Below are 23,999 nucleotides of genomic sequence, written 5' to 3'. Positions count from 1 at the left end.
TCAAATGTGACAAGCAATTTTTTAAAAATACCTTTTATTTGTGTTAACAAAGAAAGTATGATGCCTCAATGTCACAAAAGCACGTTTTAACGTAACTATATTTCTTTGGAAAAATTTGCAAAGTGGTCATGTGGATGTGTGGCTCAGTAGTTTGTAGCCACAGAGGACATAATATGATTAGCATCATCAATTACACCCTGTGTCCCACCCTGCCCTAGGTAAGTTATCTCCGCCCAGTCTAAATGAAGGAGTATCATCGCCTTTGTAAAAAGAGAACTCTGGATCCTCTTGTTAAATTTGCATAAAAGCTATTATCAGTATGTTGTTTAAAAGAAATCAGGGCTAATAGCACAGACAAAATCTAATTAACCGTTCCAACACCTTTTATCTATAACTTAAGCCTTTTCACATTGAAGTCACGGTTGGCTTGTAAGAAACATGTTGTTGTGTTGTTTAGGTGTCAATTAGGTCTCCATGGGTAACAAAAGAGGCTGAAGCCAGTGAAACACCAGGGGGTCATTGACACCGCCTTAATGTCAGTGTAGAAGTAATGAAATGGTAATGATGACATCAATGTTGTTAAATGCAAAGAAAAAACTATAAAACTCTGAAGGACCCCTTTGGATATTAGAGTTGATCTTGTGAGCTAATTTAGAAACAGCTACTCAAAAAGCATTTTCTTCAGGCGTCAAAACCACTTAACACAAACAAAGGCAAGTTGTTGCAACAGTTGATCTCCTTTTAGTATTGATGTTGAGGATCAAAGCTAATGCTGTTCAACATAACTGAAAGGCCGGAGTTATAGCTAGACCCCACTCACATCGAAGTTTAGTGACATCATTGAACGATATCCAGTTATCCCTAGTTTAAACCAGAAATCACTCTCACTGCTGTCTCGAAGTAACGTTGCAGACTTCAAAGGAGACAGAAAGTGCAAGGAAAATTGTGTTTGGCAGCAGGCTGTAAAATGTGGATGGTACGCATTTGAAAGTTCTGCAAGACTCATCTGACATAAAGTCTTTGAATTCCAAGAGAAATGGATCGCTGGATTTATTAGATCTCATCTTGAATTTATCTTTTGTTGTTTTTTTTTTTGCTTTGTGGATGGCAGATGGATGATCCTTTTGAACAGTTTTGTTAGTCTTTTTTATGGTGAACTTTACTTGTTCATTGCGAAGGATGGGTAATGGGTGTGCTTGCTTTTGAAAAAGCTATACTTTTCTTTAGAATTGCTTTAAATGCCTGCAACAGTCCAACAGGCCAACATTTGGGCCGACACCCTGTTGTTAAAAACACCTTGTTAAGACTTCAAGTGATAGAACAGTGGCCTATAGACAGTGGTAAACTCCATCCAGCAGTCAAAGCAGCAGGGGTTCTTAGATATAAACATTAATGACTTCACAGGGATTGTCAAAACAAACATGGTTCTTGACATGTTAATGATGGTAATTAAAACATCAGTAGTCGTCTGGAGCCCCTTCTCCTACACCTGTAACCATCCTCTGGAAAGATTGCTAGATAGGCTTGTCTGTGTGCTATAGGGATGGTGGCACAAAGGTCTCCAGATGTGTAGCCAATCAGGACACACCTTCATAATGCTGACTGCACAGGTAGAATTTTTGGATCCTGATTGTTTTTCTCTACCTTAACCAGGGTGGAAGTTTCCCTTTGCACTGAAATTCCACTTAAGTACATGTGTAAAACATCTATGCTTTTGACATCAGATGGTCTCTTTCAACCAGTAGCACTGAAGATGATGATGACTGGCTTTAAAGAGTTACAATTTTGGATTGCTTGTTGGTTTTTAAGAATGGTTGAGTTGAGGACAAACTTTTATAGTTGGAAGAGATTAATATCCAAGTGTTGACAACAGACTGATTCTAAATCATAAAAAGCAGCAAGCCACCCTCTAGCAATAGACACATGGAAAGAATGTGTTGAAAGCTCACACGGAATCAGCCTTTATTGATTCTTTTAAAGCAGACCATTCTGGGCACACCAGAAGCACCATATGTCTTTTAACAAACAAGTCAAGTATTTGCAGTGATTTGGCTCTTAACCTTGAGCTTAAGTGAGGTGAACACTTTTCTATGACAATAAAAACTTAAGAGAAAACCTAGCACATTATTTAAAACTATCCTTAGTATAAGCTTTATTTGCATTCTCAAACAATTATATATATATATTTTTAAACTACATGCATTTGCCTTGGCGTTCAGTTGTAGAATACAGCCCCAGTCCGCTTGGGTGTTAATTCTTTACATGCAAGCAACAACTCTGGTGTTACTTTAAGCCAATGCAGAAATGCAAACTGCAGTTCTTCATGGGCCAATTGAGGCCTGGCATACACACCGGTTCTAAAATGTCGGTTTTATGGCGAAAAAAGAGGTGTGAATAGCTAATTTTTATTGTTAGAGTAATTTACAATGACTGTGGCTGATCTGACTGACGGTTGTGAGTGTTGCAGCTGTTCATCAGGAGGCTGAAGGTCCGCCTCAGCTCCAGCTCTGTCTGTTACTTGGTTGACCAAAAGTTAGTTACACAGCATTTCCAATATGGCATCCACCACTGAGAGTTTTTTAAAAGTCAGAATCAGAAACTAACGGTTGATGTCACCAAAATCGTCCATGTTTTTTTACAGTCTATGTTTACAAGTCCTATTTCATTGTGTGTTTAAAACATCTCAAACCTAGTTCAGCCATTTTTACTTCCAGGAACCAGATGCCCTGACCCTGGTTCAGTTTCTGCATGCCACAGAAATATTTAGGCTGGCTTCCAAGACACAAGATCATTTCTTATCTCCTCTTGCCTCCACTTCATGGAGAGTTGAGCACATATGGCCACTGACATGGGTGCATATCAGTGTATTACTCTGCCTGCTCTTAGGACTGGCTGCGGCAAGAACAGAGTCCTGCATCAACTCTGAATCTGCACTGTTGAAAATGTTCTGTTTCCTGAGGAAAACAACTTGCTGTTTTAATTACAATGGGGAACACACACACACACACACACACACACACACACACACACACACACACAGTCGTCCACACACACACACACACACAAAGTGAGAAACAGCTGTTTTTGGCTTTTAATTTCGGAAAATCTCATTTCCTTTGGACACAGGTGTTTTCTGATGGTGGTGTCACTTCCAGCCTTGGGTTGTAATTGCAGGTTATAGTAACTGATCTCTGATGGGGGGTCTTTTGTTTTTCATGTATTTGAAACTGTTTTTGTCTCAGTACTGTACCAACAGGTCCGTGTCCTTGTCATTAAGAAATTACATACAATGTGTTTTTCTTTAGAGAAGTCCTAACATTTTTATGAGTACATATTTAGCAACATCATAACCAAAAAGTCGAGAAACTTTATATTCATTTTATGACTTGTGTTTTCTAGCCCAGGAAGAGGTATGTACCAGCACGGAAGGGGTGATGTACCGCGTGGGAGACCAGTGGGACAAACGTCATGATGTTCTGGGCCACATGATGAGATGCACCTGTGTGGGCAATGGCCGAGGAGAATGGAGCTGTGCAGCTTACTCCCAGATTAAAGGTGTGTTTGTGTGTATGTGTAGGGTTATAATTACATGGTAACATTAGAAGTCTGTGACTGATTGACATGTGACCTTTGACCTCTTCCCTCAACTGCAGAAAGATTAACAGAGAACCTGCACACCTGCACTTTATGGTGCACCTTTCACGTGCACACACACACACACAGAGTTCAGAGAAGCAGAACGCCGAGGTCTTGATATTCAATGTCATGTGTTTGATTGTCTATCACAGATCAGTGTATTGTGGACAATCTGACTTACGAGGTGAACCAAACCTTCACCAAACTACACAATGAAGGCTACATGATGAACTGTACCTGCTTTGGACAAGGGCGTGGCCGCTGGAAGTGCGATGCTATTGGTGAGTTTGGCTTGTTACATGTGTCGATCGTAAACATCATTTTGTATGACGGCCATTCTGTCAGTTTCTTCTGAACTCCTGCTACACTAATGTTAATTTGTTAATACGACCGCTAGACCTACAACTCACAACAAAAGGGCCTGAAAATAAAGAATTATTAGAATATTTCAGTGGAGCACTATTTGATGATGGTCCAAACTCTCGTCAGTGGTTTCCATCTGCATTATTTGTTTTGATGCGTCTCTGCCCTCAGATCAGTGCCAGGAGCCTGAGACGAGAGCTTTCTATCAGATCGGAGAGTCTTGGGATAAAGTCATCCATGGAATTATGTACAAGTGCTATTGCTATGGTAACGGCGTTGGAGAACTCAGCTGTGAGCCTCAGCAGTCCTATCCCGGTAAGATGTGACATATACATTAAGGTTGAATAATGAGCTGATATTTCTTTGTATAGATGAAAGGTTTAGCTGGTGTCGATATGAAAACTGTTTGAGTAAAACAAACAGAACGGACAAAATGTTAAGTGGAGCAAAATGTTTGTTTAGGTCACCAGAAAATGAGACCCTTGACTTTGATGTGAAACAGGCAGAAATGGGAGGGGGTGTGACTTCCTGTTTTACAGATTCACCCCCCACTGTGTGCCTTTGTTCTTGTTAGCATGTGGTACATCCCCCTGTGTTGTTGCCACAGCTGCACAAAACGACACAGTGCAGGTGTGTGTGTGTGTGTTTGTGTGTGTGTGGACTCCATAACACACACACCTACCAAACATAAACCGTAAAGCCTTTGGCGGAATCTTTTTCATTTAAAGGATTTTAGATTTAGGAAAGAGATTGACATAAAATGTAAACACATGTCTGTGCCACAGTCATGCCACACTGAACAGAATATGTAGGAATGATCTTTTTTTTAACCTTGTAACCTGAGACGAAGCTTGGAAAAATAGTGTTAATGCAAGCAAACTTTTTACAGTAATGTTTCTTACAATTTTGTTTGACTTCTAAAGGCATCATGCATTTTTTTTGTTATGTTTGCAACCCAGTACCCAGGTTATTCAATCACATTCCTGTCTGGATTTCCTCATTTCTCAGCGTGAGATACAACCCCTCTTGAGGTGGAAACAATCCCTGTTTTTTTCTCCTCAGCTTTGCTTGCTTTATGGTAATGCTAATATTGCATACTAAGACATATTTGCTGTATTACGCTTTCTAGAGGAAACAAAGTTGTAAAATCTTCCTCAGCATGCATAAATTTGCCTGTGAAGCTTCAAGGGAGGCCACTGTGCAGCAAAACGTCAGGCTCGTCTTACATAAGGGAAAATTTGAGCTGTAACTAGTTTGCTTTTTATGAAGCAGGTTGACAAGAGATACAAAATGTAGGGCACTATTCTGCCGTAAGTGGCCGTAATCGCAACCAGCTGTGATTTTACTTTGTGCGTGTGTGCATGTGTGCGTGTCTATACAGAGGCAAAATACGCCATGCTAAGATTTAAGGGCGGCGAGGAGCAAACCCAGACTCTAAGTCAATGGGAGCGCTGGTTACAGCACTGGTAACACCATAAAAGGTAAAAATGGAGAACCCAAGTCAAGGATTTCTTAAAGTCTCTGGGTTAGCGACAACATAGATAAGATCGTCTTTTCTGCTGCCATGTTTATCTCTTCTCTAAATCTTTAGAGGTTCTTTGTATTTTTATGATTACTCTCAACAATTCTTCCCTTTACTGTGGTTCTTATCACAATCTCCCCGTGTGCATCTGTCGGTGTCGAACACGAATGTTGAGTCTACATGCACATGGTAAAAGTGCTTGTTTGCATGCACGCTTGTGCTCCTGTATGTAACAGGCATGTATGTACGTGATGATGCTGGTAGAATGAACATGAAATTCATTCACTGCAAGTGTGCATCTGTTTCTCTGTGCGTCCCACATCTGAATCTGTGTAACCCTTACCCTTGCCATTGGCCTGTGGGTCTGTAATAGGCAGTAATTGGTCCCAGATTGTTTTTGAGGTTTGTGTATCTGCAAGCAACTTCTGGTTAACCGAGCCACTTGCTCAGAAACGTTGATTACAGGTCTGCTATTTGGAAAAGTGGTTAAAAAACCTCAGTTCTTTATAGAAGCTACCAGTTTCTATCAGCACAGCTTATGTCAGAGGGTCTGCTCAACACATGACTTCTGTTTACATTAAACATGACTCCATACCCCTTTTTTTTAAATCTGGAAAACCACTTGCGAGACTAGACTTTTAACTTCTGCTGATAAGACTTTTCCTCCCTTTTTATGCACTTATCTGCTAAATCTTTTATAGTCCCCTCCACTTGATACCCCTTACTGTGTGCCACAACCTTCTGCAGAACAGAACCCGAGTTTACCCAGTGCTTTGTCAAATGTCAGATGTGTGGTAATGGATTGAAGATTAAAAGAAGGTTTGTGCTTGTCGGAGGAAATATGACTGGGGTTTGTAACTACTCTGTGTTTTTAACACTTCCCATTTTTACAGTCGCCTCTACATGCTCATTTTTTTCATCCAAGAGAACAGAAACCCTGGGGAGAGAAGGTTACAGAGTGTGCAAAAGCAGAGAAATGGTGTACTCCCCTTCAGCTGCTAGAGTCTGGCCTGGAATCTCACAGTGATGTGCTACTTTTCCTTCACTTTGTCAGTGTTCTGTCCCGGGAAAATGTGGCTTTACATTCACTGATATTCACTCAAAGTTAGTCTGTAATAAGTAACAGGGTGTTGACATTTCTAATATTGCAAAAGCCCTGGTGTTGTGTCATTAGATTATGTGTCTTGTGAAAGAAGAGATATTTTAAATGAAGAATGCAGAAAGCGTCTCTGATAAATCTGTGACCATGATGAGTTGATCTTGTCAGAACTCCTTTTCTAGTCTGTTTAGTCGACATTTCTGAATCTCTGATCCCCCTTCTGTGTGTGTGTTTCCCTCCTCAGGTGGTAACCGCCCAGTTCAGGTATTAATATCAGAATCTGGAAACCAACCCAACTCCCACCCTATCCAGTGGAACGCCCCACAGTCGGCTCACATTACACAGTACATCCTCAAGTGGAAAGTGGTGAGTTTTAATGCTGAACAGCTCTTAAACAGGGTGCTTCCTCTTGCTAGTCTCTTTCCTGAAACTGATGTTGACACAGCCATTTCTTTTTTCTTTTTTTTTCCTAACACTGTTCATTACATTTTACAGAAAAACACTCAAAACCCATGGAGGGAGGTGTTGATTCCTGGTCATCTAAACTCCTACACCATCTCAGGGCTGAAGCCGGGTATCACCTACGAGGGTCAGCTGATTAGTGTGCTGCGGTTCGGGCGCCGAGAGATCACACGCTTTGACTTTACCACCACTTATGGATCATGTGAGTTGTGAGAGTAGACAGATCAAAGGGCTGTCTGAGTTGCTGCATCACTTACTTACTGTTTTGGCAATGGCCCAGGTTATTTTGCTTCTTTTTCTGTGAAAGATGGTCCGGACATCTGGTTGTCTTGTTTTGCAAATCCTAGCTTAACTCTCTCAGGTGGCCAAAAACAAAATATGAAAGATGGCATTAAAGACGGCGATCTGAAAATGACACTTGGCAAATGACTTTGCTCTGAAAATTCAAACCTGGGCGATGAACCTTTTGATCATTCGAGCCAGTTTTCATTTCAGATGTAACAAGCACTTAACGCTCTGCTTTTCCATCTCTGTTTCTCCTGCAGTGGCTACATCACAAGGCGAGACCACCCAGCTTCCTCCTTTGGTTGACATCTCAGAGTCGGTGACGGAAATTACCTCCAGCAGCTTCGTCATCTCCTGGGTTTCTGCCTCCGACACAGTTTCTGGTTTTAGAGTGGAATATGAGCTCAGTGAGCAGGGACAGGGCACTGGACAGCCCATGGTGCTAGGTAAACACAGACACAATGAATATTTAACTGCTTTAAAATCATAGCTTGTGAAGACTTCATTTATACAATATGTTTTTTTCCATCGTCAGACCTGCCACGTACAACTACCTCAGTAAACATAAATGAACTTCTACCTGGGAGAAAATACACTGTCAATGTCTACGAGGTTACAGATGAGGGAGAAGACAACCTCATTCTTACTACTTCACAAACAACCGGTACGTCCAAACATACACGCACGTCTTTCATTAAATATAGTCCCTGTTTGTCTTCTATGCTTTCCTTCTCATTTCACCCGAAACGTTTCTGCTGCTGCACTTTAAATATTCTTTGCAATGACAGACCTGTAAGCAGCTGGACGACCATGTGCTCGAACGACAACTTTAATTCAATCTAGTTTATTTTGGAAGGGGACAGTGCAAATTAATAAAACACGTGATGATACCTGGGTAAAAATGCCAGAATTAGCCAAAACGCTACTTTTCATCTGTTGTCTCCTGGCCTCGATGTTAAAAAGGCTTTTTAAAAACACAAACAATGACAACACGGATAGAAGAGAATTTAGCTCTTGATTCAGTGATTCAGTATTGGTTGTAATTGTCCCTCTCGTACCTCATTTTCTCCACAGCCCCTGATGCTCCTGTTGAGCATGAAGTGGATGAAGTGGGAGAAACCTCCATTGTTATAAGCTGGGATAAACCACTTGCTCCCATCACAGGTATGCTCTAGTATTCTTGTGTACAGCCAACAATTTTGAACCATATCTGCCGGGAGTTTCTATTTCAACTGAATATTCTGTGACTTTTACCTTCACACAATGAACTGGTCTTTTCCTTTGTACAGGTTATCGTGTCGTCTACACGCCATCGGTCGAGGGCGAAAGCACAGAGCTGACTCTCCCTGACACAGCAACATCCGTGACGCTGAGTGACCTCCGACCAGGGAAGCTGTACAACATCAGTATCTATGCTGTGGAGGATAGCCTGGAGAGTGAGCCTGTGTTTTTACAGGTTAACACAGCTGGAGATCCACTGCCAGGTAAAAAAATGAGATGTGATTGCTTTAGCTGTTTTCACACATGCCACCCTGCCCATCCTTCTCGCTTGTCCCTCACATCATGAAGTTTCACCTGTCTGTACACAATGGGGGTGCATGGCGGTTTGTCGAAGGAGTCAGAAAAGGACGCTGCCCTGTTTATTCACAGGATATCCAGGGTGGCATGTGAAGCAGTGTGCAGTGCGATAATGATTTGCCAGTATAACAATGCTATGTGTAATTGGATTTATCCAAAGTATCAATAAAATACAGAAAGGGAATTCTGGAGAGAAGGAAAGAGTATAAAGATGCTTTGTTTTGCACATGACTCAAACATCAACAACCGCCTCCCGTTCAAACAAAAGGGATTTTTTCGGACTCTTATCTGCTGTGTTCTCACATTAACTTGGAAATTTGACTTGGAGCCTGGCAGGAAAAGTCTGAATAAAGTCTGGTGTAGATTTTAGCCATTTACATGTTGATGGGGAAAAGACCAAGAAGATAAGGTATACATTGTCATAGTCCCTCGCCTGCTTGCATTAGTTAATTTTTAAAGTTTACTCTACAGCTCCCATGTATGCTTTGCTCAAACTTTTGCTCCTGTGCTCCTGCAGCCTCTGGAGCATTGCTGCAAAGCTACAAAGGAGGGTTTTATTTGCTTAAGCAATTTTGCAAAAACAAGTTTTGGTTTGAATATTTGGCATCACAGAGTTGAAATGCATGTCATTGGGGGAAGTGTTGACATTTTAGACATAGCAAACCAAAAATCTGCATCCTTGGAGATTCATTGGATCCTTTGTCTCACAAGCTTGGCTTTATGATCACATTACATTTTGAAGTTGGAAGTTTTGCCTGCAGAATTAACCTGCAAAGTATCACGAGGCACATTTCATAATTCATGAAGAAGTTTCCAATTCCAAAGATTCCACAAGTTTTCCGATGAAACGTGAAGTCATTGAGTTCACAGCTGTTAGGGTCTTATTCAGTTCAGCTGCAGTTATGTAAAACATCCCAGTGTGCCAGGATGAACACACTCTTGGGCCAGTCAGGCAAATGTGGGAAGACTGATTGTTGGTACATCATGATGGAATAAAGATCCATGACCGAGGTGAGTCTGCTGTGGCAGATTTACACCATGTAAAGTCAACCAAGTCTGCACAAGTGGTTGTAACTGGATCGGTTGTAGAGCCACAGCAAAGTGTTGACCTCATACCTTGTCGTATGATACAGCAGGTCTATGATAATAATATTTTCTTGTGAGTGAATTTGCCTACAATCTAATCACTACAGACCTGTACTTAGATTTAACGAGGAAACAGCTGTATTTGATTTGACGTGCCTTGTCAGGTCAGGAGGAGAGAATCAGGGTTTGTTTAAAGTTTTGAATGACATAAAGTTGTACGCACAGTAATTTATTCATTTTGATCTCTACTTCATTGCTTTTTTTCCCCTTTTCCTCGCCTTCTTTATCTCATTGGTTTACCTCTTAGAGCCAATTTCTTTTCTTTGCTCTCCGTCCAGGTTCCTCTAGTGATATTTTTGTGTATTTTCCTCCCCACACTGGCCCTAGTTAAGAAAGTTGTGTCATGCTTTGGCATGCAAAATTCATTAATACATGCTGTATACAATCATGTCTCAATTTAAAACAAAGTGCACTTGACAATATACTATGGAAAAGCAGGCAACGAAAAGGTTTGTTTTTGGAAATAATTCACTAAAGTTTGAAGGGATTATTTATAAATGATGGTAAATAAACACAGCTGTGGAGTCAACATGTTAGGGAGGTAATATTAGAGGGAACCAAATGAGTTTCTTCTTTACTGCCATTTTTAAGGCAGCGGGTGGTTTAACTTCTGTTACATTACATTGAAGTTCTTGCACTAGCACTTATCTTAGCCCTTGATATATTTCCTGCTGTAGTCATACAATACAACCATATCTAAGTTTACGCATTTTTTATGGTGAGTTGCGTCTTTCCATCGTTCTCCCTGTGTGCACCAGTTTACTTTCTTTAAGCTGTAATTATTTTAGTTTATCACTGTATATGTCATTATTCGCAGTTTGAATATAGTCTCTTTTTTTCAAGTTATGAAAATATGGTTTCCTGGTTAGGCTCATTGTACATTGCATAATACACAAATGTTTGTTCTTCACTGTGATTATATATGGTTTTTGTCTGTTCTGTTGCAACTTTAAAACAGCATTTTACTCCTGAGAATATTTTTTCACGTCTTAAAATAAATAAAAACTAATAATGTTTTTGGGTTTTTTTTACAAGTAAAGGTTGAAGAATGAGCAACTTAAATGCATTTATCCTTTCCCCCTGTGTCCACAGTTGAGGTGGTTTCTCCTACAGACCTTCAGTTCTTCGAGGTGTCAGATAAGAAAATTGTTCTGACATGGTCTGGACCAACGAATGCAGTCTCAGGATACCGGGTGGTCGTCATCCCTGTTGATGAAAATGGTTCTCCCCAGAGGGAAATGACTCTTCCTGTCAGTCAAAACTCCTACATAGAAGTCACACAGCTACAGCCTGGAACACATTACCGCTTCAATGTCTACACCATTAACAATGGAGAGGAAAGTTTACCTCTTACTGGGGAGCAAACTACAAGTGAGTATGACTGATGCACTGCAGGGACATTTGAGAAAAGTTGTTTTTCCAGAGTTTTGGAAGTTATCTGAAAACTATTTGTGTCCTTAAATGAATTGTTTCCTGTGATGTACAATATATATATTTTACATGATTGTTTAATGTTCTTAAACATTTATTTTTTCAGCTTTTTCTTTTTAAATGAATGTTTTGCATCTAACATAAATTATGACATCTCTCTTTTCAGAGCCTGATGCTCCCACAGATATCCATTTCTCAAATGTGACTGAGGACAGTGCTGTGATTATGTGGTATGCCCCCCGTGCCAAAATCACTGGCTACCGTCTCTTCCTCACTGTCGAGGGCTCGAACCCCAAACAGCTGCGTCTGCCTGCCCGCCTTACCGAGTACACCATCCTCAACCTGAAGCCTAGTACAGACTACACCGCTACGCTGCATGCAGAGCAAGACAATACACTGAGTGAAGGAGAGACTGCAGTGTTCACCACCAGTGAGTGCCTGATGATTATTTAAACAAATCAATCGAAAACAGTGTGGGGTCTGTGCGTATGATCCCAGTGTGTCTTGTTGTAGAAAGGGTGGGACTATTTGTTTGCTCGAGTGGTGATACAAATATATAAGTCTTTGTTTTTAAAGTAGCATGTAAATCTAGACTACCTGCATTAAATATTAGCAGTTTTCCAGTTACCGTAGCTTAAACCGTAAATGTTAGCAATGGTGTTCGCTAGGGATGCTCGATATTGGCTTTTCTACCGATATCCGATATTGTCCAACTCTTAATTTCCGATACCGATATCACCGATACCGATATCACCGATACCGATATATGCAGGCTTTTTACATCAAAACTGTTAGGTAACAACAACATAAAATATCTCCTGGAATTAACACATTATGCCTAATTTTATTGTGATGCCCCACTGGATGCATATGTGAATGAAACATGTCTTTCCAAATGTACACACTGAGAAAAATAAGAGAACAACTTAAATTATGGAAAAAAGTGCCATATTTATTTAGTGTTAGAGAGATACCTCAACAACAAACAGCCTCAAACAACACCACAGACAATATAAAAAAAAAGGAAGAGGCATATCTTCAGTCCATTAGTTGTAAACAAACAGTCAATGAATGACTGGCCATAACTTGTCAAATAATATACTCAAACTGGGCTCAATCTCTTTTGAGAGTAACAAAATCCTCTCTCCTGATGCCTCCAGTACTCCAAAGGGCATCCTTTCGAGGGGATAGCTTCTCCTAGGTATGCATGCACCTAAAAGAATAAAAAAGACAGGGAATAAATGTATAATAGAATTCCTCCATTTCTTTAATAGAATTTCTATTATTTATTTTTCTTTGAAGCACTGACTGCCAAATGGTTACTGTATTCAGTGCATGTAATGTATATTTTTAATGTGACGCACTCAGCACAGCAGATTAAATTTAGTTTGATGATTAGAGTTAATCAATTACTCACCTGCGCTGTCTCGCTTGTAGGTGCTTGAGCTGCAACTTCATTCTCTGCAAGGATTTCTTGGTACAAGGATTTCAGTTGACTCTTTAAGCGACAACTGTGTGGTTTTCTTCGGTTTCAACTGTTGCTTCTTTTCATCACTTTGCTGCGCAAATGTAGCAACTCCGCGTGATTCTTCTTGACATGGGTTATTAAAATTGATGTATTAAAGGAAGACACCTTGTTTCCTCCTCGCATAACCGACGCTTTGCAGTCATTGCAAATTGCAAATTTATTGTCTGTAGTTGACACTTGGAAATAGTTCCAAACCACGGACACCTCATTCACCGGGTGAGCTAACTTGTTAGCTACGAGTCCAGCGTGTCGTATTTGTTGTTGTTAACGTCATCAAGCGCGCGCCCATAAACGTCTCGTGCTGCGTTCATGCAGACTCGGAAATTCCATTATCGGTTCCAATATCGGTTGTAAAAATCCGATACAGATATTTCCAAATGTTAAATTTTTAAGTCAATATCGACTATTTCCCTAGTGTTCGCCCTTAAAATGTGACGGTTGCATGTAAGACGAATAAAAGACATCAGCATAAGTGTACTCATAAATATGAAATACCTTTTGCCTAAGTTGGTTGAGAATGTGCTCCGTCTTTTATTTTTCGGGCGAAAGCCCACAACAACAAAAAAAACAAAAACAAGTATTGATACTGTATGTTACACAAAAACTGTTTATTTTCCTTTTGTGTATTTGTAGACCCGCCAATGGGCAACGCTCCTCATTTCAGCACTGATGTAACTGACACCTCCATTATTATCTCCTGGACTCCAGTTTCCCACATTGGATATAAGGTATGTTCGAAAAAAAAAGTTTGACTTAACTTGATGTCTCATCATGCAGATGTCTATAGGTATGAGACTACGTTCCTCTCTTTACATGCAATTCGACAATTCAACATCTGGATTTGGTGATTGTCTCTCACATGCAGTGTTGTTGCATTCTTTGCTGTAGAAAGAGTTCCTAAAGTAGTGCAGGCTCCATTTGAATTACATAACAGGGGGACTACTGACCTCAGAACGAAGCCTGATTGGTCAAAATATGTCACACCCAAGATGTAAATATTCTGCCGGCCTCCATGTTCCTGGGAAAGCCCGGACCTATGACCTTAACCTTCTGCACCCCATGTCTACATTTCTCTGTCTTTCTGCTGTCTCTGACTCTGTGTGCATTGATCTTTTAGTTGACAGTAAGGCCCAGTCAGGGAGGAGAGGCCCCCAGGGACGTGACTTCTGACTCAGGAAGTATTTACATTTCTGGTCTGACTCCGGGAGTGGAGTACACCTATAGCGTCCAACCAGTCATCAACGGCCATGAGCAAGGAAACTCAGTCACACGCCGTGTCGTCACGCGTAAGTATAAACTGAAACATATTGAGTTATCTCTCAATTCATTTTTCTTTATTCATCTTTTATTTTTATTTTTTTGTCCTTCTCATTTGAATTAATGTATACCTCTTTCCTTCCAGCTTTGTCCCCTCCTACTGACCTCAATCTGGAGTCTAACCCAGGCACTGGAGGGCTCACAGTGCAATGGAATGGAGCAAGCGTACCAGGTATACACACACCTGCATACCCAGATGTGAATGACAAAGAAACAATGAAGTCAAACTGAGAAAAAAACCTAAATTTGAGTCAAGCATACTAGTAATGCTCCCTTTGTTAGAGTGTTTTTGCATTTCCTTTATGGTTTCAACCATCTATCAGTTCGTTGGTTTTCTTCACTCGCTTGCTTAAACTCTCTGCTGCTATATTTTAAAATGTCTTTCAGAAGCAAAACAGTAAATCTGCTTTTTTGTGTCTTCTGCTTCCATTCACTTTTGCCTCATGTCATCTTTTGTTCTTATTATTAGATATCACTGGCTACAGAGTGTCATGCGCTCCCACCAATGGACAGCAGGGAAACAGCGTGGAAGAGTTTGTGAAGCCGGAGAAGAACTCCTGCACCCTGGAGAACCTCAGCCCAGGAGTGGAGTACAACATCAGCGTTTTTACCGTTAAGGATGATATAGAGAGCACTCCTGTATCAACCATCATAACGCCAGGTGAGTGACGGCTCAAATTAGAATCATTCGAGAGGATGGGGCATTGATACCAAAATGGTTATATGTTAAAAAAAACACACTGACGTTCACATATAACATATACTAATGCTGCCTTGTTAACAGTGATGCTCTAACCTAGCAAAACCTGCTAGAGATAGACCAAGACTTTTTTCAGCACTGATGCTACTTTGCCTTTGTACAGTATATATCAAGATCCATCAATGAACACGCTTCATTGAACGACATGAAATTTAACGAGATGTTAATATATACCATGAAAAGCAACCTTGCATTATTCCTTCCTTCGGTGTGATATTTAAATATCTCACTTAACTGGAAGTTGACAACATATGTTTCTTGCCTTAACATCTGCTCCTCCCTCTCTTTTTCTTTGCTGTTTCCTATTTCCTTCGTGTCCACTTCCTTTTTCCCCCCTCCTGTCCTCGCCTTGTTTGTTTGGTGTTTTTCTGTTGTCTTCTCTCTTTCTCTCTCTCTCTCGTCCCTGCACCCTTTCCCTCCGATTCTCTCCATCGCCTCCCCCAGACATCCCACAGCTGACAGACCTCAGCTTCAAGGATGTAAGCGACACAACTATTAGCCTCCGCTGGTCACCGCTCAACACCACGGCCATCACAGGTTACAAGATTACGGTGGTGGCAGCCGGCGAGAGTGTACCCATCTTTGAGGACATGGTTCTGCCAACAACTGGTCACTATACCGTGTACGGTCTGGAGCCTGGCATCGACTACGAGTTTAGTGTGACCACTGTGACGGACAGCGGAGAGAGCGAGCCGACCACCCTCATTCAACAAACATGTAAGATCCAAGTTACCACAAGATTACATTAATTACTTAAATCACTAACAGTGCGTGCATCGTTCACGAATACATACTGTATGAACAAACTGACAAGAAACTATCCTTTATGTGAACAGCATAATTTGCATCGCCTGTGATGGAGTTACAAATCACACTACGTGCTGAGAGATTATATAATCTAATAAGGTTCCTATTAACTTTAAGACATCACTCTTCAAAGCAACCCTCTCTACACTGTTGATATAATTGCCCTGCATGCTGTGTTGTTAGTTTAATAACCCCGTGTGTGTGTGTGTGTGTGTGTGTGTGTGTGTGTGTGTGTGTGTGTGTGTGTGTGTGTGTGTGTGTGTGTGTGTGTGCATGCATGCAGACCGTCTGTTTTTAGTGAAGTGATTTTATCATACTGAGGCTCGTTTTGCCCCCCCATCACAAACACTGCTTGTTCTCTCTCTTTACAGATGTTGTTAAACTTAAGACACATATTCACGCTGACATGCACATTGAACACTGATTTCCCCCCCTTTTAAGGCAAGGCAAGTGTATTTATAGAGCACATTTCAACAACAAGGCAATTCAAAGTGCTTCACACAAGACATCAAAAAGCATCATGACCGAGGAAAGAAAAGAATATACGGATCATAGGAACTGAAGGCTGCTTCTCCATGTTTGGTTCTGACAGCAGACCTGTACCAGACGACCTGAGCGGTCTGGACGGTTTGTACTGTACCTAATCAGGAGGTCTCTCATGTTATTTTGGCCCTATACCATTAAGAGCTTTATAGACCAGCAGCAGGATTTTAAAATCTATTCTCTGACAGATTGGCAGCCAGTGTAAAGACCTCAGAACTTGACTGAGGATGACGCGTAAAGAATTCTTACGCTCATCATTTTCTTCATCTCTTTCTTCATGTTGTTCTCCTCACTCTTTTCAAAGAATAACTGTTCTCTGGGCATTTTTTAGTTGAGCAATAATTAAACAATTATGTGGAACATGACCTTGAAATGACCGTCTGAATCAAGCTCCATTCTTTTTTTTCTTCTTTTTTTTTTATAGCTGTACCAGCACCTACTGATTTGGGCTTTGGCCATGTTGGGCCAGACAGTATTGAAGTCACCTGGGTCTCTCCCCAAGTCCCTAACGCTGCTGACATCAACAGTTACCTCATCAGGTACAACAAGCCACCTACAGTACATTACAGTACAGTTTTTTAAAGCTTCTTCTTTCTGACTCAGGTGTTCTGTGGGATAAACAACAGACCACACGAAAATAACTCCTGTGTTTGTCTTCTTTCATTTAGGTATCATCCCATCGATGATGACGATGACCTTACAGAAACCAGCACAGGAGGCAAAAGTAACAAAGTGGTGCTAAGAAGTAAGTTACATCCAAGAAAAAGCAGGACGATGACAACTAAGAGACACATGGAAAAACAGCCTTGATAATTAAACACCATTCGTGTCCACAGACCTGCTGCCGAACACTGAGTATCTGGTGAGCGTGGTGTGTGTTTATGAGCAGAGGGAGAGCTCACCTCTCGTTGGCACCCAGAAAACAGGTGAGTCTTAATTGCTGTTATTTAAAAACATGGTGATATCAGTTTAGAAGTGGTTGCCTTGGCTTCTTTTTAGAAGCATTGGAAAGAAAAAAGAAAAAAAAAACGTTTTAACCTGGAACGTCATGTATTCCTTTTCTGCGTCTCTACTTCAGCTTTGGATTCACCCGTGGGCATGCGTTTCTCTGAGATCTACACCAACTCCTTCACCATCCACTGGCTTGCTCCCCAGAGCAAAATCACTGGTTACCGCATCCGTCACCAGATGGTGAGTGGTGGGAGGGCCAAGGACGAGAGGCTGCCCCCATCCAGGAACCACTTCACCCTGACAGGACTATCACCAGACACAGAGTACCTGGTTAACATCTATGCAGTGAACAGGGCAGAGGAGAGCCTGCCACTCAGTGGAACACAAAAGACAAGTATGAAATCCCAATTTAATATTTGATTGTATCCAGATGCTCTTCATGTCATCGTCATCATCACTTTTTCCCTATCTCTCCAGTCTCTGATGCTCCTACTGACCTGGAAGTGCTAGACTCCTCCCCCACCAGCATCACCATCCGCTGGGACGCCCCACCTGTCACAGTGCGCTACTACAGAATCACACATGGAGAGAGTGGTGAGCTTTTTTTCTAAAACTGTTCAAAACAGTACATTTAGCTTCAGGTCTTTTAGTTCTAGTTTGTATTTTCTAGTTTTTTTCGTTTTTTTTTTATTAATGATAAATAAGAATAAAGATGTTTTAAGAGAATATTCCAGGCCTTTTTTTTGGTATCAGTGTCTCTAACATTTATTACATTGTCTGTTTATTCAGGAGGTCACAGTAATCCTAAGGAGTTCACAGTACCTGGCTCTCAGTCCACAGCCACTATCAACAACCTGAAGCCCGGCACTGATTACACTGTCACTGTCTACGCTGTGACTGGTAGAGGAGACAGCCCTGCATCTAGCACTCCAATCTATGTCACTCACAGGACAGGTACACATACAGTCATACACATTCTCCAGGACGTTTAAGTCATTCAGTCAGCCTTATAAAGTCATTGCTCTTTCTCCTCTTCAACTCTCCGTTCCTCCTTTTTCCAGGAGTCGACTCTCCGTCTGAAATGGAAGTGATGGAAGTGAAAGACAACAGTGTCACAGTAAGATGGAGCCCTGCCCAGGGGCCAATCAAAGGATACAGGGTGACTGGGGTCCCAAGAAATGGACAGGGACCTTCCTTCACGGAAGTGGTGGCTCCAGGTATCGCAAACAGTCTAAACGTCCTCATATTTACAGATTAGATTTAAGGCTCTGTTCAGACTGCGGCCCAAATCAGATTTTTTTCCCTAAATCAGAACAGATTCTAACAGAGAAGTGTGTCTATTTCTGACGCAAACAATCTTGTAGCACTTACGGTCCACAGCCTTTTTTCACTCCATGTTTGTTTTGATTCCTGCTGTTTTGATTCCTGCTATTTTTTTCTCCTGACTAAAATTAACTTCTGGCTTGCTGGATCTACATCATTGTTATTGTCGATGGTGTTGCGTTGCTAGTGACGCAGAAGACACATCGAAGCGACCAAGGTGTTCAGATTGAGTCGGATCTGTAAGAATCAGATTTGAATCGCCTTAAAAACCACCTCTGTATGTGGTTTGTATCAGATTTGGAAACATTTGATTTCATGCAGCTTTTTGTGTCTTGACTGGCAATAAAATAAACTACATACAATCTGGATGTGCTAAAAATCTGATTTGGAGGTGCAATGGGAACAAAAACTAAATGTCTTGTTTATTGCTAAGCAGTTTTCTTCCTTCATATCCTTTTTCTTCTCTTCTTCAGATCAGACAGAAATTACTTTCTCAGGACTGATGCCCACAGTCGAGTATGTTTTGAGTGTGTATGCTCTTGGACAAGATGGAGAGAGCTCTCCAATGGTTGTGAATGCTTTAACAAGTAAGAGTTTTTACTTTCCAGAGACAATTAAAAAAAAAAAAAAAAAATCTTACTGTCAGAAAAAAATTAAATATTCTTATCCAACCCCTCTACCTTGCCACCCTTCTTATTCATTTTTAGATGTAGACCATCCTAAAGACCTGACCTTCTCAGACATTGACTCCACCTCACTGAGAATCACCTGGGACAGTCCAGAGGGAATTGTGACATCTTACAGGGTCTTCTATTCGAGTCCAGAGGAGGGTGAGAGAGAGCTGCGTCCTGCCCCCCGAGGAGATGCTGAGTCCACTGTCATCTATGGTCTACAACCCGGCACTGAATACACTATAAAGGTTATCGCGCTGCATGATGACACAGCCAGCACACCACTTATTGCTACACAAGCTACAGGTAAAGGAGAACGTTAGTTGTAGGTGTTAGATTTGTGTATAGTTACAGCTATACCACAAATATTAAATTGAAAGTTAAGAAAACAACGGTTATCTGTCTAACACTTTGTAAATACTTTTCCTCCTCCCAGCCATCTCACCCCCCACCGACCTCAAGTTCTCTCAGGTCGGCCCCACATTTTTCACTATAAGCTGGTCGGTGCCAGGCCAGGAAAACCGTCTTACAGGACTCACTGGCCTCACAGGCTACCGTGTGGTGGTGAACCCAAAGGACAAAAGTGGCCCTACCAAGGAGATTAACTTGGCCCCGGACACCACACAGGCACACATCTCAGGACTCATGGTGAGTAGGGGTCTGTGAGAATGGTAGAAAGTCCCTAGAGTTGTCTTGAAAAGAAGTAGGAAGCTAGTAATCCAGTCTAGCCTCACCTCTACATTAAAAGCAGTTTTAACCAAGTTTAAAGGTTGATGTGTACCAGACAGATCTCTTCATTTTATTAAGGAAACATATAAATAATGTTTTGGTAAATTGTAGGCGTCATTGAGTTCATTTTGAGCACTAGTTAGATAATGGAAAAATAAGGAAATCTGAAAACAGTGCAGTAACAAACACAAACACATGGAGAGGCACACCCACTTTGTGATTATAACTCACAGATAAGATGTAATAGACAGGCGGACTCATGCCTGTGGGCAGTGTGGGTCCACATGCATAAACATGCAAGAACAGTTGTGATTTCTGCTGCTGCCAGTATAATTAAACTCGGTCCCATGGAGACTGAGCAACACTGACTCAAATCTATGTTGTTTGTTTAGTTATTTTTTTGTCTCTCTTGCCTCTCAAAGGTTGCAACTAACTATGAAGTCCATGTTTACGCCTTGAAGAACTCTCTAACCAGCAGGCCAGTCCAAGGAGAGGTCACTACCCTGGAGAGTGAGTCTCTGAAAACCATTAGATTGCTTTGTTTTGATGCGTGAAACACAGACAGTTACACTTTTAGAGGCAGTTCTTGTGTTTGGAAAAAGTCATTATGCGTTCATCCAACCTTTAAAGTTTAATGGCTTGTTTTTTTTCTTCTCTTCCTTATATTCTATCCTTCAAAATTTACCTCCAGACATCAGTCCTCCTCGTCGCGTTCGTATCTCAGACGTCAATGACTCTTCCATCACCCTGACTTGGCGATGCAAGATCGAAACCATCTCTGGCTTCCTGATTGAGGCCACGCCCACTTCTTCCTCTCCCGACTACATACCCATTCAGAAGACCATCGGCCCTGACTCACGCTCATTTGCTATTACAGGTACAAACACATGAGAATGGGCAAACTTAAAAAAATCACAGCATCAGATTCTCTTTTTAACAACATCCGTGACTGTCTTCATTAAAGGTTTGGAGCCAGGCACTAATTACAAGATCACCATCTATACACTGAAAGGCAATGGACGCAGTGCACCTTTCACACTCACTGCCACCACAGGTAACCAAACATCTGTTCCGCTGTGTCAGTCTGGAGATAAACATAACAAGAGCAGGACATCATGAAGTGTGCAGTTATAGATATAAATGTAGATTTAAATGTAATTTAATGAATTAAATAATGTATAAGTGAACATGTATTTTTTTATCCCCTTACATCATGCTAAACTGACAGAATTCAATACAAACAGACCAGTGTTTGAGTTTGTTGTAGGTGTTATAGAATGCTTTACTGTTAGCTGTAGCTGGAATGATTACAGGTTTTTTTCCTCATCAGAAATGCAGCTTAAAACAATTTGCATTTACAGTATTTGACTTTTGAGCACCTTCTGAATTGCCTGTCTCTTTCAGCCAAACCAGTGGTCATCCCTCCCACCGATATCCGTTTCACCTCCTTGAACCCGAGTAGCATTTCTTTCACCTGGGAGCCTTCACGCAGTCCAGGAGTTACAGGGTATTATGTCACCTATGAAGAGGCCGGAGGGCTGCCTCGTGAACTGATACCTCGACCCCATGCAGGCCAGAGCTACGCCATTGTTAATGGTGAGTCCAATCAAAGCTTGAGATAAGCTGTGCACAGATGAATATATGTTTTAGAAAATGTGTCAAAATATAAATATTCACAATGAAAATGTGGTGTGTGCTGTTAAAGGTTTGAAACCGGGAACAGAGTACATCATTAAGATCGTTGCCCTGCAGAATTCCTTGAGAAGCACACCTCTTGTAGGCAAAGCCAGAACACGTAAGTACACCTGTTATCCACATTTACAGATGAATCACTTGTGAAAACTTCAGATTTTTAACTTTGACTTTATTTGTGTTCAGTTATTCAGAATATAGAATTAAAACAATGTCAGAAGACACTTTGGAGAAACCGGACCTTGACATTTTTTTTTTTTTTTTAGCTTTTATCCTTTTTAGCTTTAAAAATCTCAAGTCCAATTTACTACATAAAGTTTGGGACTGATCTCTGCTGCCCTCTGCTGGCTGCTGCATAACCAAGAGGAGTTCAAACATAAAGCCCTCCTCATACTAACACTGATGTTAAAATGTGGGAAGGCCCTCATTGAGTTGGGTAACCATCATGGGTAGCACTTAAACTACTGGAATCTAAAACCACAAATGATGCGTTTCTTAATGGCAATGTCAGTTAACACGAGCCATTGGACTATTTAGAACAAATCCACTTTTTTGATCAGACCCATTTTAATAGACTTGATTAAATTCGATCATTTGTATGGATTTAAATGATGCACTATTGCCTTAAAAAAACATTTTCTCTGTTACCATTGATTTTTTTTTCCTTTGCAGAATAAAATAGAACATAGGGAAAGGGATGGGCATGTTGAGAGGTTTTGAGGAGCACAATGGAAACTTAGCTAACTTGTATTTATGTAATTATATTTCCACTCTAGGTTGTGTACGTTTGCTTTGCCTTGCTTGCGTCTAACAGTGAGCACACTTGTGTTTTGTCAGAGCCAGCTACAGATCTATTGGTTCCAAAGCTGCCAGAGCTTCCAGTTCCTCACAGACCTAGCACTGACATCTTGGATGTTCCTGAGTCCTTCAATGACAAAATGTAAGAATCAGCATTAAACTAGAATTATGAAGAAGTTCATCCACCTTTTTTCTATTGACTTTGCATTTGGTATAAATCATTCTTCTTTTTCCTCCATCCCTTTCTCTTTCTGTTACCAGTTTTGACTCGAACCAAGTTCACTTGGCTGGTACCAGTGGCCAGAACCAACCGGGACAACAGGGTCAACACATCTACACAGAGTACCAGAGCCTGGGCCCCAATAATGGAATCAACGGCGCCTACAGTGGACCCAAAGAGGGCCAGAGACCAACTCTCAGGGAACCCCTCATCTATATTCCTGTAGCAGGGCCTGATGGAAACAGAGTACCATTGGTCAAGGTGTGTGTCCTTTGTATTGTTAAGAGACCTAATGTAAACATTGAACATGCGCTTAACAGCTTCTGATAAATAAGTTGTTGATTCTGTAATACTAAAAGTATATAGTGTTCAATTTATAAGGGTTTTCTCTATGCTGTATGATTTAAATCTGTAGGTGAGCGAGGGTCCTCTACCAGGTCTTGCATTTGGTTTCCCTGACAACGAAACAGACATGCCCCAAGAAGCACAGACTGTCACAACCATCTCATGGCAACCCATTCCTCAGACCTCAGAGTATGAGGTGTCCTGTAATCCTATCACACACCTGGAGGAGGGGGGCTTCCAGGTATACACATGCATGGCTGCACACACATTGTGAGTACTATAAATGGGAGGAACGCTCACTAACTTTCTCTTTCTCCATAAAGATGCGTCTTCCTGGCACCTCTAACAGTGCAACGCTCATTGGATTGACATCTGGAGCTTCCTATAATGTTGTTGTAGAGGCCATGAGGGGCACGGCTAAAGAGAAGGTTTTGGAAGAAGTCGTAACAGTCGGCAATGCCGGTACAGTAGCAGCCACTTACTACTTTAAAATGCTTTGAATTGTATCATATGTAGACACACTAATACTAGAAATCTGCAACATGTTCTCTTGTTAGTACAGCATTACCAACAACCATTGGCTCTATGTTAAACATTTTCATTTCTCCCCTCCCTTAGTTCCAGGTGACATCCCCATTACAACCGGCCAGGATGTGTGTTTCGACACATTCACACAAACCTACCACGAGGTGGGCTCCGAGTGGGAGCGCATGTCTGAGACAGGCTTCAAGCTGTGGTGCCGCTGCCTGGGCCTGGGCAGTGGCCATTTTAGGTGTGATTCATCCAGTGAGTG

The 23,999-nt window shown here is 41.3% G+C and overlaps 1 protein-coding gene across 1 annotated transcript in view; it reads left to right on the top strand.

Annotated features, from left to right (window-relative positions):
* fn1a (fibronectin 1a) overlaps positions 1–23,999 on the top strand; it is a 32,410-nt gene that overhangs the window by 5,165 nt on the left and 3,246 nt on the right. The window contains exons 10-45 of the mRNA XM_079358469.1: positions 3,400–3,555; positions 3,789–3,917; positions 4,171–4,314; positions 6,865–6,986; positions 7,116–7,284; positions 7,628–7,813; positions 7,903–8,031; positions 8,442–8,531; positions 8,657–8,851; positions 11,184–11,462; positions 11,689–11,952; positions 13,684–13,778; positions 14,168–14,336; positions 14,453–14,539; positions 14,837–15,028; positions 15,572–15,844; positions 16,902–17,016; positions 17,146–17,222; positions 17,314–17,403; positions 17,556–17,822; positions 17,906–18,022; positions 18,218–18,382; positions 18,490–18,645; positions 19,225–19,338; positions 19,459–19,728; positions 19,859–20,070; positions 20,574–20,661; positions 20,843–21,028; positions 21,116–21,205; positions 21,556–21,747; positions 21,857–21,946; positions 22,681–22,783; positions 22,903–23,122; positions 23,277–23,447; positions 23,530–23,668; positions 23,825–23,992. Coding sequence (XP_079214595.1) covers positions 3,400–3,555; positions 3,789–3,917; positions 4,171–4,314; positions 6,865–6,986; positions 7,116–7,284; positions 7,628–7,813; positions 7,903–8,031; positions 8,442–8,531; positions 8,657–8,851; positions 11,184–11,462; positions 11,689–11,952; positions 13,684–13,778; positions 14,168–14,336; positions 14,453–14,539; positions 14,837–15,028; positions 15,572–15,844; positions 16,902–17,016; positions 17,146–17,222; positions 17,314–17,403; positions 17,556–17,822; positions 17,906–18,022; positions 18,218–18,382; positions 18,490–18,645; positions 19,225–19,338; positions 19,459–19,728; positions 19,859–20,070; positions 20,574–20,661; positions 20,843–21,028; positions 21,116–21,205; positions 21,556–21,747; positions 21,857–21,946; positions 22,681–22,783; positions 22,903–23,122; positions 23,277–23,447; positions 23,530–23,668; positions 23,825–23,992 — 5,709 coding nt within the window. The remainder of the gene's footprint in view (positions 1–3,399; positions 3,556–3,788; positions 3,918–4,170; positions 4,315–6,864; positions 6,987–7,115; positions 7,285–7,627; positions 7,814–7,902; positions 8,032–8,441; positions 8,532–8,656; positions 8,852–11,183; positions 11,463–11,688; positions 11,953–13,683; positions 13,779–14,167; positions 14,337–14,452; positions 14,540–14,836; positions 15,029–15,571; positions 15,845–16,901; positions 17,017–17,145; positions 17,223–17,313; positions 17,404–17,555; positions 17,823–17,905; positions 18,023–18,217; positions 18,383–18,489; positions 18,646–19,224; positions 19,339–19,458; positions 19,729–19,858; positions 20,071–20,573; positions 20,662–20,842; positions 21,029–21,115; positions 21,206–21,555; positions 21,748–21,856; positions 21,947–22,680; positions 22,784–22,902; positions 23,123–23,276; positions 23,448–23,529; positions 23,669–23,824; positions 23,993–23,999) is intronic.

This window comes from Symphodus melops (assembly GCF_947650265.1).
Source record: "Symphodus melops genome assembly, chromosome: 12".
Lineage (NCBI taxonomy): Eukaryota > Metazoa > Chordata > Actinopteri > Labriformes > Labridae > Symphodus > Symphodus melops.
This window is presented reverse-complemented; position numbering and strand designations above follow the sequence as displayed.